The 22,077-nt window shown below is 37.4% G+C and overlaps 1 protein-coding gene across 1 annotated transcript in view; it reads left to right on the forward strand.

Annotated features, from left to right (window-relative positions):
- Window positions 1-22,077, forward strand: part of ZNF280D (zinc finger protein 280D) — a 42,058-nt gene that overhangs the window by 13,574 nt on the left and 6,407 nt on the right. Inside the window, exons 6-16 of the mRNA XM_017827450.1 lie at window positions 5,728-5,841; window positions 7,491-7,720; window positions 9,712-9,869; window positions 10,350-10,450; window positions 10,547-10,693; window positions 11,278-11,412; window positions 12,875-13,119; window positions 14,070-14,210; window positions 15,854-15,916; window positions 16,479-16,597; window positions 16,773-16,809. Of these exons, the coding sequence (XP_017682939.1) occupies window positions 5,728-5,841; window positions 7,491-7,720; window positions 9,712-9,869; window positions 10,350-10,450; window positions 10,547-10,693; window positions 11,278-11,412; window positions 12,875-13,119; window positions 14,070-14,210; window positions 15,854-15,916; window positions 16,479-16,597; window positions 16,773-16,809 (1,490 nt within the window). The remainder of the gene's footprint in view (window positions 1-5,727; window positions 5,842-7,490; window positions 7,721-9,711; window positions 9,870-10,349; window positions 10,451-10,546; window positions 10,694-11,277; window positions 11,413-12,874; window positions 13,120-14,069; window positions 14,211-15,853; window positions 15,917-16,478; window positions 16,598-16,772; window positions 16,810-22,077) is intronic.

Below are 22,077 nucleotides of genomic sequence, written 5' to 3' on the forward strand. Positions count from 1 at the left end.
AACAACCTAATGTCATTTCATTGTAGTGCAGGTCTTTTGGTTGTAACTTTAAATAGGATTTCTGGAACATAGTATAGCTACTTTTTTCTTCCCCCCTGTGGGTAACTTTGTATAATGTTTGATGAAATAATCTCTGGAGCCTTGTGTTGTCAGACTTTGCTTTTCAGTGCTTTAGACTGACTGTAATATCAAGAGATGTCATCTTACAATGCTCCTATAATTCGTTTTATGCATCTTATAATGGGAAAAGGCACTGCCAGATCCACTGTAATTTTATTGACAGGTAAAGGTTTGTTTCGTCATTCTTGGGCTCGTGGGAATAGGAGTGACTGTAAACAAGAGAGGGGCTGTGAACAGCACCTGGAGAGCTGAATCTGCTGGGGGGATTCTCTGGGGTGATGATCTGACTGCTATATGCAGGACTTGGAGTAGGTAGGATCAAAAGGATCCTCCCTGAAAAGGAAGAGAAAGGAAAAAGAGTATGTAATTTGACAACTAAAATACTTTTTTTCAACTAGCTAAATTGGGTTTCAACAGTAAAGAATTAACCTACTTAAAAACAAACAAAAAAGTGCCTTTTTTTTGTGTGTGTGTGTCACAGCAGATGAAGGAAATTTGAAGTATGCAGTGTATTCAGTCTTAAACAGGCTGTAACTTGGGACTTCCCTCTTTTCTGAAGGATTGTACTTTTGTAGTAAGTGCCCAGAGTCCCATTACTGTGTCTGTAAGTTCTGGAGGACAATCCCTGCTGATTCTCCCACGAGGTAACAGGTCATATACAGGGAATGGCCTGACTCGTCACACTGACAAGTTATGTAGGACAGAGTGAGAGCTGGTTTATTCTGCTTCATGTGAAGATTTTGCATTTTTAGTTTAGGCATTCACTCCAGATACACTACTGACCTTCACTGATAGGGATTTTCTTGCCTGTGTCCAGCTATTTTCTTAGTCTCATTGTTATCATACTGGGTTAAATAGCTCGTTAAGTAAGAAAAGGGTTTATTTCTTGAAAATGGTTCAGTATTCCAGCCCTTGTTCTCCGAAGAACAGGTATTAAAGTTTAATTGTTTGCGGTTTTTGGTTTTTTTTTTTAACTTAGGGGACTTGCTTGCATACTTGAAAATTATTTGTAGTAGTCTCTTATTGAGAAAAAAATTAAAAGCATCAAGGATTGTAATTCAAAACATCTTAAACGTGCCATACTTGGTGTATGTTTATTTCTGTAAGATTGCAATAGGACTTAAAACTTTAAAGTTTTTTAATTGTGGATTGAAACCTGAACATTTTTATGACACAGAAGGAAAATTTAAGATCCATTTGACTTTGCAAGAAGGAAGTGTCTGTGTATTTTGTGGTTTGGCTTGCTTGGGGAGGTCATGTAAGGTGCTTGTGTTCATGTTCATATGTGCCAAAGCCTACTTTGCCTGTGTTGGTGCTGTGCTTCCCTAATTCATGTGCAGCACTGCAGGCACCAGACATTCTGGAATGTGGTATTTAAAAGGAGAATCCTTTAGGGAACTGGCCTGTGATACTTTGCAGGACAATTTAACTTAACACACATGGATCATTAAAGACATTTTTTAGCTTGATATAGCATAAATGATTATTTCTGAGATCTGAGCAGGGAAAGGCTGTTAAATAGGTGGTGAGAGTAGAGTAAGAGCATTGGTAACTCCTCTCTGCAGGTCAGGTGGCACTGGGGTTGTATGTAAGATGTGGCTTTCTGGGAATATTTTGAGAATGTTCTCCCACAGACTTTACCCCCTTGGAGGAACCAGAAAAAGCCATAACCAAAAGAACTGCTGGGTGGAGTTGACTGGACTGTATCCATGGATGCACAGCAGTAGATTACTGGGAGATGTTGCTGCAGACAATGCACCAGAGGCCTGAAGCAATTTGGCTTTGCTGTCCCAGTTCCGTTTCCACAGTACATTCAATGCTTTTGTCATAGGTTATTGGTTCTAATGCCTTTTTCCACCATTCATAAAATGAGGCCAAACCAGCACAGATGCACAGAGCAGCATTAAGGACTTCACAGTAGTGTTTTAATGTGTGTTTAGGAACCTTCAACAAGGTGATGCTACATCCAGTGTACTTTGGTCGTCCTTGCCATCACTTTGGATATGGTACACACTAATATTGTGTGTATGAGCACAGCCACCTGTTTGATAAGAGCTACAAAAGTATCCACTAATAGCATAAAGTGACCATACAAGAATTGTTTGGCTGCTGCTTTTCCCTGCTGTCCTGAGCACTCGGAGTCCCAGTGGCCTGCTGGATAGAGGATTGGTCAAATTACTCTGGAATGTGGGTGATTCAAGGAATTCTTTTGTCCACACTCCAACTGAGAGAGGAACTTTTATGATAAGAGATGTCAATCTGATTTATACCAACTAAATATTAAATAATAATTGGTGTGATTAGTTTTCAAAATAGGCCCAGTTTTTTTACATGAACAAACAACAAAATTAAAATGTTAATCAATGTATATTCTCCTATATTATTATAGTTTTCAGAAAGAGGGAATTTACTAACAAGAGTTGTACAAACTGAATGAAGACTACTCACCTTTATAAATATATAAAAGTCTTCAAAATTTTTATCACAGATGTGTCAAACTTTTAAAATTGAAATTATTAACAATTTTGTTAACGTATAAAAATAGTCCTTTTTTTCCAAGTTGGGTTTTCTAAAGTCAAATAAAATACTTTACTGAAGATTGTTGTAAAATCAAGCTGGTGGCTGGATGCTCAAATATCCTCAGTGATACAGAAGAATGCTAAAGTCATACCAGCTCTATGGAAGCCTTTGCTGAGCAAGACATGTCAATGTAAGCAGCTCATATACCTAACAGTGTGAGTGAATTAAAACCCTCTAGCAGCTGTAGTATCTAATGAATAACCTGTTTATTTTGTGTATGTGTGAATGAATGAACCCTGGGCAAACGATGCATGGAGTGAGGCATTTGAGCTTAATATGTTTATTTACGTTAGAAAGAGGGAAAGGTGTGCTGCAAAGGAGGATGTTAGGATGTTTAAATATGTATTAAACAAGTGAATTATGTTTTCCCATGTATGAGGCACAGTGTGGCAAATTCTCCAAGATGCTCATCAGCATTCCCTGCAGGGATCTGCCTCTGTGCATTGACTGGGGAGACTCTCCAGACTGTTTGCTGGGCTTAGATAGCTCCCACTGAGTAAACACACTATGGGTGGGAGAGGGCTGCTTTGTTTCTGCTCAGAAGTCTGAACGATTTTATGTGGCACAAGATGTCTCTGCTTGTTGAGAAGACTTTAAAGATACTAATTCAGCTGCTTATTACACCCAAAAAGTCCTTGAAGCAGCTGTACCATTGGAAGGGGAATATACAAGAATGTCCTTAGCTCAGATCATTGTGTCCAGAACTCAAGTCCAGTCCTTGTCATAGTTTCTCATAGTCTGAACACTGTTTGCAGTCTGTGATTGTGAGAGGTTTACAAGACCTGTGCTGGCACTTCAGACTTTTTAATATGTAGCTGTGGTCTTTCAGGTCTACTTGGGCACTGAAACTTTAAAACACAACCAACCAGAAAATCAAGATGGCAAGATTTCTCTGACTGCTGAATTTATCAACTAATTCTGATCAGATAAAAGAAAGGGGGAAAAGTCACTTTAGCAATGCCAGGCAAGGCAGCAAGGACTCAGATTGTGGAATCTCCATCCTTGGAGATATTCAGAAGTTGACTGGACATGGCTCTAAGCATCTTAATAAAGTCTGATTTACTTTGAGTGAGAGGTTGCACAAAACCACCTCCCAAGGTCCAACATTAATTGCTCTGTGGTTCTGTACTGTGACTAACTATTATAAAGTGTGTGCAGCAGTTTAAAATAGTAATGGCAGGGGAGAAGGGAGATTTCAAAGAGATCTTTCCTGGAAAGATCTTTCCCTCCTTGCAAGAAGAGAGGTAGTCTAGCTCTTTTAGAGTATTTAATAATTGGGTGCATTTTTCTTCTGAGCCAAAAGATGCTTTCCAGTGATTGTTATAGGCAAGGATTCTTGACTTTTGATATTTCCAAGATGTATACTCTCCTGTAATGTTAAAATGAGGAGTTATTTACAGTGTGATACTGATTGTTTGGAATCATTTCAGATTTGGGATTTTTGCCTGTCTTACTTGGAGCTGGTTTGCTATCAGACTCTTTTCCAGCAGCCAGAAGGAAGTGGCTGTAACTTGAATATTACAGCAAAAAAATTCCTCCACCCTGTTTTGGGTGAAATAGATATTGTGCTGCAGCCTGTAATACAGAAAAGATAACTGAAGGATCTTGCTAAATGCACTAACAAAGAAGTAGATCCTACTCACTGAGAACCTCATTTTGCTGAGTTTGTCTCTAAGCCATCCCATACTAGCACAGCAATTTCTAGTCTACCACAGAGCCCGGTGCTGAAGCCCTGCAGAGGATGAGATTTTGCTGCAGAACCCGTTTGCTTCAACTCAGTTTGCCCTTAGCTGTGACGTGTCAAAATGTTTCCAGACTGCAATAGTGAAGACTTGCAGCACTGTTTTGTGGTTCATCTCTTGCATGGCCATCCACTCATGTGAAGGACTTGCTGCTTCATAATGATTCTTAGCAATACTGTTGTTTTAAGGAAAAACACTGTCTACCTTATGGACTATGCAAGACTAATTCTTTGTAAAAATGTATAACAGTGTTGCATCGTTGTCTCTTAACTCATGGGCTCATTCCCTTGTTGTAAGCTGGATGTGTTTGTGTGTTTATTTTTGTTACATTTTTTCAGAGCCCTGACAGGGACTCTACTGTTGAGATGTTACTTTTCCTGTGTTTAACTTTTAAACTACTTACTCAGTCTGGAGTCCTCCAGATCTGTGAATGACTTGAGAATGCACGAGAACTTCATCTGAAAAGTGGCTCTTGTTCTGTTGTTTTTTGGCAGTTTGGAGAAAACTTGAAGCTTGAGCATATTCATTGAAGTTTTAGGCTGATGCAAAGTTTTTTGCTTTGCAGCCTCTCTTTTGCTCAAAAGGTATTAATCATTTATGTTGATAAGAGAAGCACCATTTCCTTTCATTACGGGGAGTAATTATTAATTTAGAGGATTTATTGTCTAGGTTCTCCAAAGACACCTTTACTCAACATGAACAATACATTTGAATAGGCTTAGATTCCAACAACTCTCCAGAGAGAACTAGTCTCATGATTGAGAACCAAAGCTGAAATTCCTTTCCAAAATCAGTTATCTGAACCCTATTGTGATGATGATCAGGTCATAGCATATGACCTATATATATATATATATCTATATATATATCTCTATATATCTATATATATATATATCTATATCTATATATAGAGCTTTGCATGTTCATTTGAAAATTAAAGTTCTTAAACCCATCAGAAATCCATCCTATGCAGGGTGTGGTGGGATGCTGGTGCACAGAGTGACTGCTTTGTCTCTGTCATGTTACCTTCACCTCCTCATATGTTTTTTCTTAGTTTGTTGCTAAGATGTTGTGAAAGTTGTTTATTGGTGTATATCAAACAGAACAAACTCCAAGATGGGGGAAAAGGAAGAGTAGTTAAAAGATGGTTGTAAAACCTTCCTTGTGGTTACTACAGCTACGCTGATGGAATAGTTTTCATTTGAAATAGAATGTTTGGTTAGAAGAATAATAATGATAAATCGAGTATTCTGTTTGAATTCTGAATCTTCACGTTTTAAATTTTACAGGGACAAATGCTGCATCGAGCACCATTAAAAATGGAGGACCTTTTCCACGAGCTTGTCCAAAGTGTAATATTCATTTCAATCTTATGGATCCTCTAAAAAATCATATGAAGGTAAAATATTCTGGGGCTGGGAGACATTAGAACAAGCTCATGTGGGCTTCTGTTTGGTTATGCAAGCATGCCATGTTTTGATATGAAGATTGTTTTGGCTTCTGTCTGGGATCAACCAGAGCCAAATGCTCAGTGTCTTGCAGTCATGGAGAGGAAGACTGGAGCAGGGGAACTCTAAATCCTGCTCCTTTTTGCCTCGTTTTTCCAATGTGATGAAGGTAAGTGTCTATGATAATAGACAGCCAGATGACCCACATCTGTGTTAGATCACTACTGACACAAAGATGACAGTGTAAACTCACCTTTTTATCTTGGTGTGTCACTTGAAACATCAAGATAAAAATACTTGATACTTGACAGATTAAAAAAAGTTAAGATGAGGGGAAGAATTTAATTTGTAGTTCATACTTAAACACTGTGAGAAACAAAACTTGTAGAAACTGAGCATCACTTGTCTGATTATTAAACTACTTGTTATTGTTTCTGGAAACATTGTTTCCTGAAAAATATTTAATATCATTTGGCAAAGATCTGTGCAATTCTCAGGCATATGTATTCCATTTCAGGGGGCAGATAATGGCTTTGCAGTCTATACAGAGTATGAACTACTGTGTAATAGAAATCTGTGAGGATCTGAATTACTGTTACCACAGATGGTTCTGATTTACAGGGTCACCATACCCTGAATGGTAGTTGCTTTTCAGCTCTGAAACACAATTAAGAAATGTAGATAAGTGGAAAAAAATCCAAGGGTTTTATCTTTTTGTAATCATTATTTGTTCAGAATAGCTTTTGGACTGAGTACATCAATGGAGTGAAAGAACCATTGAAGAAGTGTGTTTACTTAGTATTATTTAGTTAAATTTTTAGTTGAACTGTATGGGATAAATATACTGAGTTACATTTCCATGATAGGAAATTAACTCATTACTAGTAGGCTTATAGAAAGTAGTCCTGCACAATAAAAACCATTATTCAGCAGGAGAAATTCTGTCCTCTGAAATATTCTAATTTTGTGCACTGTTATAACTTCATAGTACCTTCTTTATGAAGTACTTCATACATTTTAAGTCTTAAGTTTCGTAGTATCTCTATTTGACCAAGCATTCCTTTTGTATACTTGGACAGAAAGAAGCTTGAACAATGTGTACTGTGTGACTGAGAGTTTCTGAATTTTTTAGTAATGCTGGAAAGAACTTTGGCAGGTTTCAACATATGTTCTCCCCTAAGAAATAAAAGATAGAACTTTACATTAAGTTCTCAATAAACTTATGCTTGTCAGCAAAATACTTGCATAAAAACTGCTTTTCTCTTCCTTGGTAATGAAGTAGAAATTTTTCTCATGAGCGAGGCAACACTGATATTCTGATTTTTTTTATTTACTTTGTCTTACATGAACCTATGAGAATCATCCTTTTCCAGTTTTTATAATATGTAGTGGTTTATTACTTGAACATTACATGAAGATCAATTATTGTTTAAAATCATATGAAAATATGACTAAGGCTGTGTATCAGAGAACTGAGCTTTGCATCTAAGTGTAGTGAGTGCCTTCAGTTGTTGAAATGCTGTTGTCATTGATGCAGTTTGGTAAGAGAGACTGACACCTTTGTCTCTTTCTGTCTCTTCTCCTCCCTGTTTGCCTCCAGTATTGTTGTCCAGATTTGGTAAATAACTTTTTCCCAGCAACGATCAAAACAGAATGTTTGAGCACAACAAGTAAGATTGCTGAATCTGAGAAAGGAAAATTGATTATGTTAGTTAATGACTTTTATTATGGGAAGGATGAAGGTGACACCCAGCAGGTGCAACAGGAGCAGAAGACTCATACGACATTTAAGTGCATCAGTTGTCTCAAAGTTCTTAAAAATAACATAAGGTATTTGAACTCACTTCCTTAATTGTTTTTTAATCACAGCCCATAGCAGTTTCATGTATTAAAAATTTGTGCCTCTGGAATAGAGTTCTCTTCTTCCTGAAGACTGATAATATTGAATGACTGAACAGAAACTGAATTAATTTTTACTTTGCATGTGTGGCCATAACTTGGAACATTTTACAGATTAGAGTACAAATTTTAGTGGTGCCTAACATAAACATAGAGATTTAATGAGAGCAGTTGTAGGACTTTGGGGTTAGAAGGGGCAACACAAAGTATTTTACAATTTGCCATCTGGATTGATGGTGATACTGGTGGATGCGAGTGTTAATTCCCTCTAGGGATGCACAGTGACTAATAGTCTGTGGTTTACTTATGTAACATCTGTTATTTTGATGGAATAATTTTACTTCCAAATGCTGAAAAAAAACTTCAGTAAGCTGTTTTAGCAGGTAGACAAGTTTGTGTCATCGTTCCTTTGGAAGTTAAGGTCACTGAACTTTTTTTAGGTGCATTCTTCAAAGGAAGCTGAAGTAGCAGAATGTAAAACTGAAAAATGGACTATTGCTTCAAAGGGCACAGTCTGCAAGTTAAAATGAACAGGTTTATGCTAACATTAGACCCATATTATTGAACAAAACAGAAGTTTTGTGTAATTAAAACAATGAAATCTGCTATTAATCATTAAGTATTTTCTACTCAGCATTATATTGTAAGCTGTTGGTGCTATGGAGCCTGTGGGTTCCACAGCAAGTCATTAAAAACGTGTGAGCACTTTTTTATTTCTCTAGAGTTGATTTTACCATATTAATTTTTGCTGCAACTTTGTAGCTGTACTCCATACTTCTGTAACTTCAGAATTTTTATTCCAAGGTATATTTTGCACCTTTAACTATTTCTGATGGACAAAATAAATACGTAGTACCTTTCCACTTCAAGTATGAGTTTTTTGGACCTTAATTCAGAAAACTAAAAGTGGTTCCTCATGGTAGTCCCCTGCTTCCTTTAAGTGGTTGAACATACCACTGCAATACTTTTCTGTTAAGGTAATAAGCAGTAACAGTGCCAGTTCCTTTTGTCTGGTTAGGTACCTGCATAGCTTCAACTGGCTTTTTTTTTCCTTGTTTCTTTTTTTTAATCAGCTGCTTAATATTAGAAGCTTGAGCTCAAGAGACTATTCTCCTTCTCATTTGTTTTGTCCAGTTCCAAGGTCTACATTCCTTTTGTGACTGTGACCTACATTTAAAGGTTCCTCTGGCTGCACTGAAATGAAACACATAGACAATAGAAGAGTTTTGGAGGTTTAACAGTAGTGGCTTGTGCAGCAAACCTGTCCTTGTGCTGCTCCACCAGTACTGGTGACCTGCTGTGCTGTCATGGGTGCCTGGACTTCTCAGCCAGGATAGGTTCCTACTCCAGACAGGTGGACAAATTAATGAGGAAAAGGTGCTAATTTGAAGCAGTAACATACTAGTTTCTCATCCTCTTTTGACATCAGCTGCACAATGGCATTCTTTGATAACTGTCCTTCACAATTCAAGTTCAGTCCTAAATGCTTTAGACAAAGAAGGCTCCTGGAACCCTGCCAGGTTTGAATGGGTGTGGTTTTACATAAAGCTGTCATGTCTAAGTTGCAGATATATTCTTGCTACTTAATAGTTTTTAGCATAGGTGCAGTTATACTTGTTTCAGAATGTGGCTTTGAGACTGGTGATGGTGAATGAATTGTCAACATGCTGTGTTCTTGGTGTCTTTCCTTAATTTATTTCAAAGCAAAAATATTATCTAAGTAAACATGAAAAAGGTAATAGATTGCTTTGTCTTAAAATGTGTTTCACATATATTGTATGTTCTTTAAAGTCAAGATTTCTAGTCAGCTTTGTCCTTACAGAGTAAGGTTTCTAAAGAATCCTGTACATCTTGCTTGTGATATGTCACGTATAGCAAATGTTAAAATGTTGGGTTTTGCACCTGTTCACTATAATTTAAAGGTTTATGAACCACATGAAGCATCACTTGGAGCTCGAGAAGCAGAGCAATGAAAGTTGGGAAAGCCACACCACGTGCCAGCACTGCTACCGGCAGTTCCCCACCCCGTTCCAGCTGCAGTGCCACATCGAGAGCACACACACGCTTTACGAGTCATCCAGTAAGTTGGAGCGGAGCCCGCTGAGCTTTTCCTAAGCCACAATTTTTAGGGATTTTCTGACTTTTACTTTGCTGGTTTGTAAGTTCAGAATAAAGCTATTGTACTTAAAGAACAATAAGCTTGAGATTTCATATAGAAACTGAGCTTTCCTTCAATTTTTTTATTTTTTTAGGCAAGTGCGTGTGCAAAAAAATGTATTTTTAAAACCTTTTTGCATTTTTTCCTTGTTTTTTCTTTCTTTGTTTTATTTTAATTTTTTTTTTAATTGAAAGCTTTACTGCAAGAACTCATGTTGTTTGTGACCCTTGCCTTCCTGGCTCTCTGAAACTGTACAGGGAATTTCTTCTAAAGAGTCAAATAATATTAGATTGCTTTATCTTTAGAAATATATACAGTTCACATATACGTATGTGTCATGACTTATCTATTTATGACCCCAATCAAATTTTGACTTTTTATCTTGTTTTTCACTTTTTCTAGCCATTTGTAAAATCTGTGAACTATCCTTTGAAACAGAGCAAGTTCTTTTGCAACATATGAAGGATAATCACAAGCCAGGTGAAATGCCATATGTTTGCCAGGTATCTAAGTGACTGTTTCCTATTTAGATTACACCACTCCCCTGTCTCCCCTGTCAATAAACTTTTAACAAAAATAGTCGACCTTTTTTATTTCAGGTGTGCAGCTACAGATCCTCAGCTTTTTCAGATGTAGAATCTCATTTTAGAACAGTTCATGAAAACACAAAACATTTGCTATGCCCATTTTGCCTCAAAGTAATTAAAATTGGAGCACCATATATGCATCATTACATGAGGCATCAGGTAAGCAGATGATTTCAATCCTTAGTGCTAGAAAAAATGCTAAATATATGTAAGGAATCTCCCTCTGAAAAATGAACCTCAACTGATTTGTATGGTTGTTACTGGATAAGAATAGTTAATAAAATATGTTAGAAGAATTTGAAAAGTCTTGAAGGGAATTTGTTGGACTTTGTCATGTTCTTGTGTGGCAGCATCTCCCTGTTTAAAAAAAAATCTCTGAATATCCTTAAAAGAATCTTTTTGCTATTTGGGTTCTTCATTACATTGTAGTGATGTGTTCTGCTGTTCCTGAGGTTACTAGCAAACCTTTCACTAGTACAAATAAAGAAAAAGATAATGAAATACTATGTCTTCTTGTAACTGGAATCTGATTTCTCCTCCTCTTACTAATCATGCTGCCTTGCATTTTCAAGCATTTAAATATTCTCTCTAATTCCAACACAGTATTTTGTCTTTGTACAGTATTAGAAGTTTGTTCAGTTGAAGTTGTAAAAGCAGGATGAGCATTGCTTGAGACAAGCTAGTGCTCAAGTTTTGTTTATCATGCCATCCGTGCTTACTGTAGCTTGTGTTATTTCTCCCAGAAAAAGGGTGTGTACCGCTGCACTAAATGCAGACTGCAGTTTCTAACCTGCAAGGAAAAAATGGATCACAAGACTCAGCATCACCGAACATTCAGGAAACCCAAACAGTTAGAAGGCTTGCCCCCTGGGACAAAGGTAAGTGTTCACACAGGAAAATGTGAGGGGACAAAGAAGAAAAAAGAGGAAAGGCTGGAATAGAAAGAAGTGTTTTTCTCCTTTCTTTTCTAAAGCCCAGTGTTTGGGATTGTTTTTTGCTTGTTTTTTTTTTTTTCCTCACCTCCAAAACTAAAACTCTAAAAAATACTCCTGTTGCAAGAATTACCAGGCAGAATTTATGGTTTCTTCTTGGTGATTCCTGGTGTTGCTTTTTGTCCCATTGTTCCATACATGTGTATGGCAGAAGTCCAGTTAATGCTGCAACTTTCTTGAGCTGTTGCTTGGCATTTATCCTTTCTTGTGCTAGGGATGCTTCTGCATCATTTCTAGTGAAAGAGTTTTGACCTATGGAAAGGTGTTGGCAAAAAATGCAAGACCTACTTTTCCACAGACAATATATGCTTAAAGCTGAGTTCACCAGGTCTTCTTAGCTTCAGCATTTGAAGGGGTTGGGGGAAAACTTGGGTCCCTCAGTAAACTTAGGCCATCTTTAAATCATCCTTTGATTTCTTAAGAAGAAACTACTTAGACTAGGATTTTCTTGTAGTTTGTGAGAGTTCTTCCTGCAGTGTTTTAATGAGATGTTGAAATATATGTCCTTTCAGTTGCAAGGAAGAAGAAAATTTACATTTTGATCAGCTCTTCATAGTTCATTTGCTGTAGAGTCAGGAAGGGGGAAAATGACTGCAGTTGATGTTGATTGTGTTGCTTGGCAGAATGAATGTAAAGCACTGATTCTGTACTCTGTGACAAACCCTCAATTTTCTAAAGATTTCAGAGTCTTCATGATCTAGCAAAAGCTTAGGTTATGTTAAAATTTTGGTGTTAGTTAACCTTGTCAGGATGCACATGATGAGACTGAAGAGCCTGGGAACAGGTTTAGAAGATGAGATGCTTCTGAACCATGAGTGTGGGTAAGAAGTATGACTGTGAGTGAAAACTCAGGAACCAAATTTAAGGGCAAGACAAAGGAGTTTGATAATGCCAGAAGAGAGGTCAGAAACCAGAATTAGTCCTGGGGGTTCTAGGATGAGGAGCAAAAATACCTGAAGGAAGTAGAGTGGCTAATCCTGAGGCAACAAGACACAAGACTTTTGTTAAATCCAGGCACTGATGGGATTGCTTGGTATTCTTCTTAGAGGGCTCATTGGCCTGACCCTTCTGCTACATTTTTTTTGTTTTAAGAAAGTAGGATGTAGCCAGTTGCAGGTCTGAAAAGTGTGGTTTTGTCATGGCTATTTCCACCAAAACGAGCTTTTTAAGCATCCAGGAGGCTATGGAGGTTACCTGTAGTCCAAAAGTATTTTCAGTGTTTTGTGTTTTTCAAAGTAATCTTTACTCAGCAGAGTTTCTTATGCTATGATTTCTGTTCTTAAGTGTATTAAGCTTTGAGACAAATAGAAATGGGAACTTAAATCTAAATTTTATTTCATACTTGCAGGTGACTATTCGAGCATCTCTAGGATCTCATCAGTCAGGATCATCAGCTTCATCTTCTATTAGTACAAGCAGTTCCACCTTTCAGTTATCACCTAAATCTAAAACCACAACCACTAAAAATCATAACAAATCTAATACAAATAAATCAAGAGGAAAATCAAAACAAACTCCATCAAAGAAACAAAATGCATGGACCAACAGCAAAAAAAAAAAGGAAGTTACAAATATAACATTTCATCATCTAAGGTAAAATATTAGCATTAAATCTGTCTTTAAGTATACTTTGAATATAAATGATCATTTAATTGTCCTTTGATAACTTCCAATACTGTAATACAGAAGATATGACCCCTCAGGTTTGCAGAAAAAGCAGGTGCATAAACTTTCCTCATACTGGTACTGTGATTAGAATTCAATATCTTCATTCACCAATTTTAGTGGTGGCAAACCACTTTGTTATGAAGAACAGATGTTCTGGAAACTTCTCTATGCTACATTTAGAATTTTTCTCTGCACAGAGCCACAGACCTTTGAAATACTGACTCATTAGGCAGATTTATGTTTAAAACTGACCTGTGGAGGGGAATACATCTACCTGAGTGTTCTCTGGAAGTTTTCTTATGGAGGGAAAAATATTTTTTCTTGTTCCTTTTTATTTTTTTTGTTAGTTAAAAGATTAAATCCTGTCTGTCCTAGGAGATAACTTATTTTGGGGAGCTAACAACAAATAATCAAGAAAGTAAGGCACCATTCTCCTAGTAGCTTGTTTTTGTCTTTGCAAGTTTCAGGGGGTTGCTGTCCTTATGTTAATAATTATATGAGTGTTTAATGACCAGAATATAATTTTATTGGCTAAGGTAAGTTAGCAGTTTTCTTTGTCAGAGATGTTGCTGACTTTCACAGTTTGTAGCTGTAGGAGACATCCAAAATCAGCCAGTGAAATTGGGGAAGAGTGGGATTACATTCTTGCTTTGTAGATCTTTCAAAGCTTGTGGGGAATATTGGAGTGACAGAAAAACCAAAAGCTTTTTCTTCGCTAAGTTTGGTGTGCAAGTGTAACCTCTGAGTATTTAGCTGATACATTTTTGAGTTCCTCATTTTCCCCTCATGTAGGCAAGCTTGAAGCAAAAAGCTTGAAATAGTTTCTCATCCTAAAGTGTTGCTCTTCACTGTTAACTCTTCCATATCCCTGTCAGGTGTCATTCGGGACATCACAAGTGCATTGAGTGTTACTCAGAAATCAAGGATTTCGCCAGCCATTTTCCTGCCTACGTCCACTGTAGTTTGTGCAGATACAGCACCAGCTGTAGCAAAGCCTATGTGAATCACATGGTGAAGTAAGAACTCTTCAAAGGTTTTACTGGCTTAGCAAATACTTCCTAAATTCATGTAAGGTGGGCTAAGTGTTTGTTAGCTGAATTTTGAACCGGGTCATCAGAATGGCAGGGATCTGTGTAAGGTTGGATTTTTTACTTTGCAGTGAAGACCTAAACCCCATGTTCTTGTTTTGCCTTAAAAATCCAGTGGTTCAGACAGTGTTTTGTCTTTGCTTCAGAGTTTCTGTGGGATCTTCCATAATCACTTCAGCCTGAGTTAGGAAAAATGACTAATTATTGCGTGTTCTCCAGGTTTCAGATTGAAACCTCATCTGATTTTACTAGTGCTGAATGCATACAGAGCACAGCTATTGCTAGTGAAATCTCTGCTCAGATGTAAAGATGTCTCAAATAGCATACTCAAGTGGATACTTTTTGCTTATGTTACTTCTGGTCATCCACAGAAATAACATCTCATTTTGCAGGAGGTTTGTCACCGGTTGTGCAGCAGCGTAGGGTATTAGTGATGACAGCTGTAAAAAAGCCTGTTAAGAAAACAAATACATTAGTTTTTAGAACCATGGAATTATACTATGTAATAATTAGACACAGATCACATAGCAGTGACAGTAAAATAAAGTTTTGAAAACCTACTTGTTAATCCTGTGCCCTGAACAAGCCAGCTGTATTGTGGAAAAATCCCAAAGGCAGCTGTCTTTCTAAAGACATGTATGTGTAAAATGCCTTGGCATTTGTGAGTGCTAGAATTCTTGGGTCTGTGACCTAAGTCATACTAACTTCAATGCTCGTGTAAGTCCTAGGCTGAAATAGTTTACATGCTTTTATGCATATTATCTACTGTTTGCAATCTTGAAAAAGATAACAGAAATTATTGTGCTTAACGCCAGTTGTACAAGAAAAAGTTTACTTCAGAAGGGGAAAGAGAAATCTAAGGCAAACTGTTCCTGTTGTGACCGCTCTCCTGGCTGTTTGGTCAAATTCAACAATGCATTAAAGGTAGCCAGTCTTTTGTCCCTCGTGCCCTTGATGCACTAATGCTTCTCCTACTTGGATCCTCTGCAGCACCTCTCCTCACCTCTTTGGTGAGTGTGAGGAAAAAGGAATGGTGAGGAGGGAGACTGTTGGAGGGTGTTTCTGCAATAGCAGCCCCTGTACTCAGCTGCCTGAATGTGTTTTCATGGGGGAGAACAGTGTTGACACATGTCTGACCTGCATAAGGGACAACTTACAAGTTGTCTAAAAATTGCATTTCTCATGTAGAGCTGTCTCTTTTGGAAGCACAAGTTTGGCAAAGCTTCACTTTTTTGTGGTGCACTCTGGGCCTGCAGCTATGGCTCTTCAAGCCCTAAACTGCTGATGGAAGCAATGTAACTATTCTTGCAGGACTGTGCCAATGAAATTAAGCCTTTCCTCTCCCAAACTCGTTACTTACTCGAAAGACATTGTTTTAAACTAGAGCTGAGATTCACAAGCCTGTAAGCTTTAAGCAACTGAACGTTTAGGAATAATGCAGGGCAGTAATTCAGCCTTCTATTTTCATGCCTTGTCATAAGCAAATTGCAGGACCATGGATAGTGTAGGGGATATGAGGAGTAATGTACTCAAGCAAACCAGTTTAAGTGGTAATGTTGTCATATATTTAGTTTTCACAGTGCTCGTCCACGTAAAAGATTTTGGATCTATAAGAAGCAATCAGAAGAGCTACGGTAATGCAGCTTTTTTCAGTTACAGATCATTATGTTTTTACTTTCTGATGTTCATTGATAATTGAGATTATAGGCTCTTGAATTTCTACGTCTCCACAATTTAGAAAGATCAGAGAAATGAAACTTCCAATAGCAGTGTTCTGGTCAGTGACAAATATATGTTATTTGTCAACATTTATTATTTTTTTATCTTAACTCTGAGCAGTTTTTAATAATATTTCTATTTCTTTAGTTTTCCATTATTCATAAGGTGCAAAATGGGGAGGGGGTGAGGGAAAGAAAAAAACAACCATGTAAACAAAACCCATCAAAACAGAGAAACTCATGCTTTACAGATAAATTTCTGTCTAAAGTCATGTTCTTTGTACTACATCCAGCATGGAGATGCCCTGGTCATTGATGGGGATTTCCTGATACTAGTTGCAGTAGAAAAAGTAAGAATATGTTTTTATGTGAATAATCTCATCTGAAGTTGAATGAATTTCTTTTTATGGTCTGTCCAGTTGCTGTAAGTTAAGAAAACTGTTGTATTTATACTTCCTTTTTGTTTTTTCTTTTCTAGAGGCTTGACTGTAGTGTGTCTTAACTGTGAATTCCTGGCTGATGTTTCTGGCTTAGATAGCATGGCCACACATCTGAGTGAGAGCCACACTCATACTTGTCAAGTTATTATAGAGAAAGGTGAGTACATAGAGTCTCTTTTTCACATACTATATCAATACTTCATGTGGATGTCTCTGTTATTGCAGTCCTGTTGTTAGTTGATTATTTCTGTGTACTTGGATTTGACAGTGAGTACTTCTGTATTTTCACATTTTTAAATAATTTTAATTAAATCTTTTGTTTTTATTTTCAGTTTCTGTAGATATCCCAACTGCTGCACAAGTATCTGAGTAAGTTTTATTTTACTGCTTAATGTTTTTTTTTCTATTAATTTAGAGATAGATGGTCAAAATTTACACTCTGAACTTGGATTTCTTTTGAATTTCATAGAATTTGAGATGTATGGATGAACACTTGACTAGTGTTTTTTGCTCTTACCATGTCCACAATTACAGGGAGGAAGAGATAAAATGATTACTTGTTGTAGCCAAAATCAAAACCAGGTTTTTGTTCAGTTTGGAGAGACATAAATAATTCTTGCAGTGTTGGGACTTCTCAGTCCTGACCTCTGAGTCTAGACACAGTGAGACTGTTACTTCAGTTTACTTTAATATTAGCTTTATTAAATGAGAGTTTTGTGTTCTTTATGTAATATTAATATGAATACCAAAAGAAATGTCATTTACTGAAGGAGGACTAATTCAGTCTTAATATTTTATAAATATCTAGAAATTATTTTCAAAATTATGTTCTTTATATGACAAAAGTATACTGGTTTGTATTAACGTTTTTAATTCCACCTTTCAAAGAAAAATTAGTATTAATTAATCAGGGGTTTTTAAGGATTTGAAAAAGAACCTGCAGTATTGTGGAGATCATGTTACAGGGGGGGTTTTTTAAACCTTAGAGAAATCAGATGTGCCAAGTCATCCCTGATTATTCTGGAAGAGTTTCCGAGGCTTTACGATGTAGTTTGTGTCTGCTTATGCCTTAATTGAAAGCTCACAGTCGTGCCAGTTAAATCCAGCATTCATGTTTTCTTCAAACTGTTTCAGAACACGGAAATAAAAATGTCAATTACGCTGCAAAGAAAGACATTTTAAAAGATGGTAGAAGATGGTTTAACCCTTAGTGAGTGCATGTAGCTTATGGCAGGATTCTAAAAGGGATTTAGATAGGCTCATGCATGGTGAGAACTCTTCCAACAGAGCAAGAAGTTCTTAGACCTCTAAGTATAAATCAGCTTTCACTGAGTATTGGAAATATCCCAAATAGATTATTTCATCACTGTTTAGTATTTTCTTTCTTAGTTTCCATAAAGTTGCTATTAAGAGGGAGTCCTTTAATAGTTTAGCTTTCAGTGAAACTCAACAATGAAAAAATAAAGTGTAGAGCTATGATACCTTTGAAAACTTCAGCTCTTCTACTTGGAGATGGCATTAGGTGTTGGGAATTAATACTTGCTGAAATAGGTGTAAGGAAAGGTTATAAATGTGTTGAATGGTGGCCGAAGATGTACAGCTGTGGCAGGCTGTTAGGACTGCAAAAGGATTTTTCTGTCTTGAATGTGTTGCAGAGATATATGGAAATATTTAAGAATGTTGGATATACAGTATGTATCAGATGGGTGAGCACTGAAAAGATTTGAAATTAAGTCAAGAATATGTGCAGGTTTGTTTCTGCAAGCTGTTAGATTAGGACAGATGCAGATAGCCATTATTTTTGAGAACTCTGATCTTGACATAAGATTAGTTACTGGTACTGCATGAAGTGATATAAAATCTGTGATGGTGCTTTTTGCAATTGTCATGCTCGTAGAATTGGGTAATTTCCATGACTCTTGTCCTGTTCCATGTACTTTGGACAAGAGTTTACCATTGCTAAACCCAAGAGCATGAGTGTACCTGTGTGGCATATTTTTTAATTCGTTATTTTCAGTACAGAGTACATACAGTACATACAAAAACATTCATCTTTTTGTGGGATGGTTCTTAACAGTACTCTGTGGTTTGCTGTGGAAGAAGAGGAACTTGCAGGCAGTATTCACAACCTTTGCTGTGTAGATTCTCAGTGATCTGTGTTTCTTCCCATTCTTTGACCGATAATTCAGTGAGGTGTGACTTGTTTATGGGGCTCTTCAGAATCACTTCATCGTCGGAAACAATGACTCACAATTACAGTCTTGAACGCTTTTGGATCTTCTCTTGCAACTCTCAAATGGTATCTTTTGGTGTCTTTCGTTATATATCAGATGGTCTGTGTGTGTTGTAAAACTCATCTTTATTGCTAATGACCAGACGTGTTCCATGAGCTCTGTTACTGAGGCTCTCTTTGGACCAGGATCCTGCCATTAGTAATACAGATAATCTAGCTGGGGATGTTCCAGCAGAAATTGCTCTTTAAATTTTTACATAAAATCACCTTGTTTATTTGGTGACCCACCTTGTGCTGAGGGAATAAGGCTTGATAACTATGCCAGTACTCTTCTAATGCTCAGCTCTGCTTTGCACAACCATTAACATATTTTTAAATGAACTGACAGAAGACATTTTTGTTGCAGGGGATTTGAAAGTGAGCAGGTATCCTATACTGCCTTGGCTCACTGATACATCATTGTGGACCAGAAAATTGAACCCTGTCCAGCTTGGGATTATTTTGGTATGTAAGCAAACAAGGATCTGACCAGACCTTTTCGTTTTCCTTCATGCATTGAAGCTGTGGTGTTCTCTTCTTGCATCTTATAGACAACAGGTCTGGTCTTTTCTTCCAGTATTGTAGTCTGGCAAAGGCCCTTCTGTGATAATGTTCTCTGCTTTGCAGCATTGACTGGCAGCTTTCTGGGGGCTGTACTCCTTTGAAGAGAGGCTTACCAGGAGTTTCACTTACATGGTGCAGTGTTTTCTCTGCTGCTCATTTGCAGTGTTTCTTCCCTGCTCCAGTCTATCAGTATCATCCCAAGCTGGAGTAGTGTGTAAATGGTGATGTAAATGAAGTAGTGTGTAAAAAGTGTGTAGGGTTGACATCAAAACCCATTTTGTTCTGAACTTGATGCCAGCTTCTAAAACTAAAGGGATTTGTCGTTCTTTTTGGGTGTTCACTAAAACATACAAGTCCTGATCTATTTAATATTCAAGAAAGTTGCATTTTTGTCTGCCAGTGACTTTATGGTGTACAGTGGCGAAATGTGCTTTGGATGACTTCTGTGGCATGTAACTACATGAACTGAATCTTGGCCAAAGGAATTTATTAGCTGCTTTGCTCTCTGGTAGCTTCTCTTTGCTCCTGTGGGAGGAAGAAAGCATGTAATGGAAATAGATACATTTTTTGAGCCTTGATTCTGAGGGTGGAGCAGCTACAGTTCCAGTTCATTCTCACCTTGTTCTTTTGGTATCATCTCTCATCTTCAAGGATGCTCTACTCAAGCTGCTGAGACATCTGCTTTTGATTTCACTGCTTCTGACTTCATCTTCAATTCTAGATTATCTATGGCAAGTTTATCCATCAACAGGTTGTCTGGATATGTGATGAGCTTTCCTTTTGCCATGCTGAACATCTAACGTTCCTCCAAACTCAACCTTCCTGCTTACAGTGGACATGTCTTGGTTGGATCTCTCATTTACTAGCTTCCAAGCAACCTAAGAGATAAAGCTACTCTTGCTCTTAGAGCAGGCACCATTATAACCTCCTAGTTATGAGACATTTTTGGTGAATGCAAGCTGTTCTTGATTTGCAGCATTTTCTACGTAATCAAGTTTTCTGAGATTAATTCATTGTTACCAGTATTTTTGTCCTCTTCACTTTTAGTATTCAGACAGTCACAGTTTTGGTGATAGTGAGCTCCTGCAGCCACTGTGGTATTGCTAATAATGGCAGGGATCGTGTCATCCATTGTCTCTTATGCATATTTTGTGGTTGAGCATCTGCACGTTTACTCAGTAACTGTGAAGCCTCATTCCTTTTGCTACTTTTTTTCCTTCTGACAGAAGCTATGTTCCATCTTGAATGCTGCTGTTCAGCTTCAAGCATCACTTACCTACCACAGGTTTTTCTTGCAGGACTTGTTTCTGTTTTGACACAGCAGCATTCAAAAAAGCATAGTGGGTTTGTGTTTTCATTGTGAACATGCTGTTGCATTTCAGAGGAAGTTGAATCTGTGATGTCTCACTTTCATTCAGATTTCCAGCAACAACAAAAATGGAATGTGATTGCAGATTTTTGTGGCTTTCAGAAAAATTCTCTCAGAGTTTCCCAGAAATGACTCTAGGTAGACACTTGGATTTGGAGTTACGTGAATTGTACGTCTTTTGAATGCTCATTTGGAATATTATCCTGTGGTTCTTTTGCAGCTTTGCTACAGAAATTTAAGTTTCAGACTGGCATTTAAAACACTTGCAAGCTACATACAGGTTTGACAGCTCTGTGCAAGTAGTTCCTGTAGAATGGATTGGCATTGTGGCATCCTGTTTCCATTTGGGAGAGGATCTCAGAAAAGTTACTCACATGGAAAACTCATAATGTAAAAGCACTTCTAAAACATGCAAGTAGAACCTGCCTGACTGAGTGTTAAACCTCTCTTATGGTCCCAACGACTTACATAAATTATGCAACATATTGGACCACATCTGCAGGGACAGAGCATGAATATGTGTGGTATAACCAGTTTAGCTTAGGGTCAAAGAATTAAGACTTCATTTGTACCTTAACCTGTCTCTCTCCTGTTATTTTTAGCGTGTTGAGTGTCACTGCTTAATTAGCCAGTTATGCCTTAACTGGTGTTTTTGGAAGCTTTTCCACAAAGTAAATGTTTGTTTCTGTTATTGTGTTAAATGCAACTGTGAGCTTTGTGAGCAGTGCCACTTCACTGCTCATGATACTAATAGGTTACTGTGTACTGTCTTCATCACTAACCCCATTTTACAGGTGAGAAACTGGAGACAGAATCAAGTAACATTAACATCACCATCTTTCCTTTCTTCTTCAGTTGTTAACAGTGTAAAACACCTTGACATAGAAGCAGCTTTTCTTCTAACTATGCATTCAGGTGCACCTTTCCAGGAAATGCTCATACAATCAGATACTTGGGGGACAATTGTGCTTCGTGAATCATAAACTCTACTTAAAGTTGCATCTTTCAAAATAGGGAATTCCTGTTAAAAGATGGGATTGATTAAAAAAAAAAAAAACAACACCCAAAAAACCCAAACCCAATGACCTTTCCATGTATTTATAATGCTGGCTGTGGTTCAGTTGAGTGACTGGAAGGTACCTTGAGCCACTTAAATAACAAAGTTGTTGTCTAGAAATTCTTCAAGCTACTGTCTTCCCAGAAAAGGTTACTTTTGGTTAGGGGTGGATAAAAAAGGAATGTTTGGCAGAAGATTCCAATTGAGTTTATGCTGCTTATCCAACAAACTTTTGGTTGTAAGAAAGCATGAGAGATTGATGGGAAGACAGTTGCTCATGGTTTGAGCTCTGTGTGTGTGTGCAAATATATACAATTTTATTCTGTAAATAACAGGGCAAGCAATAAGACTGAATTTCAGAAATGAGAATACTCC

The sequence above is a fragment of the Lepidothrix coronata genome, unplaced genomic scaffold (assembly GCF_001604755.1).
Source record: "Lepidothrix coronata isolate B3197 unplaced genomic scaffold, Lepidothrix_coronata-1.0 Scaffold140, whole genome shotgun sequence".
Classification (NCBI taxonomy): domain Eukaryota; kingdom Metazoa; phylum Chordata; class Aves; order Passeriformes; family Pipridae; genus Lepidothrix; species Lepidothrix coronata.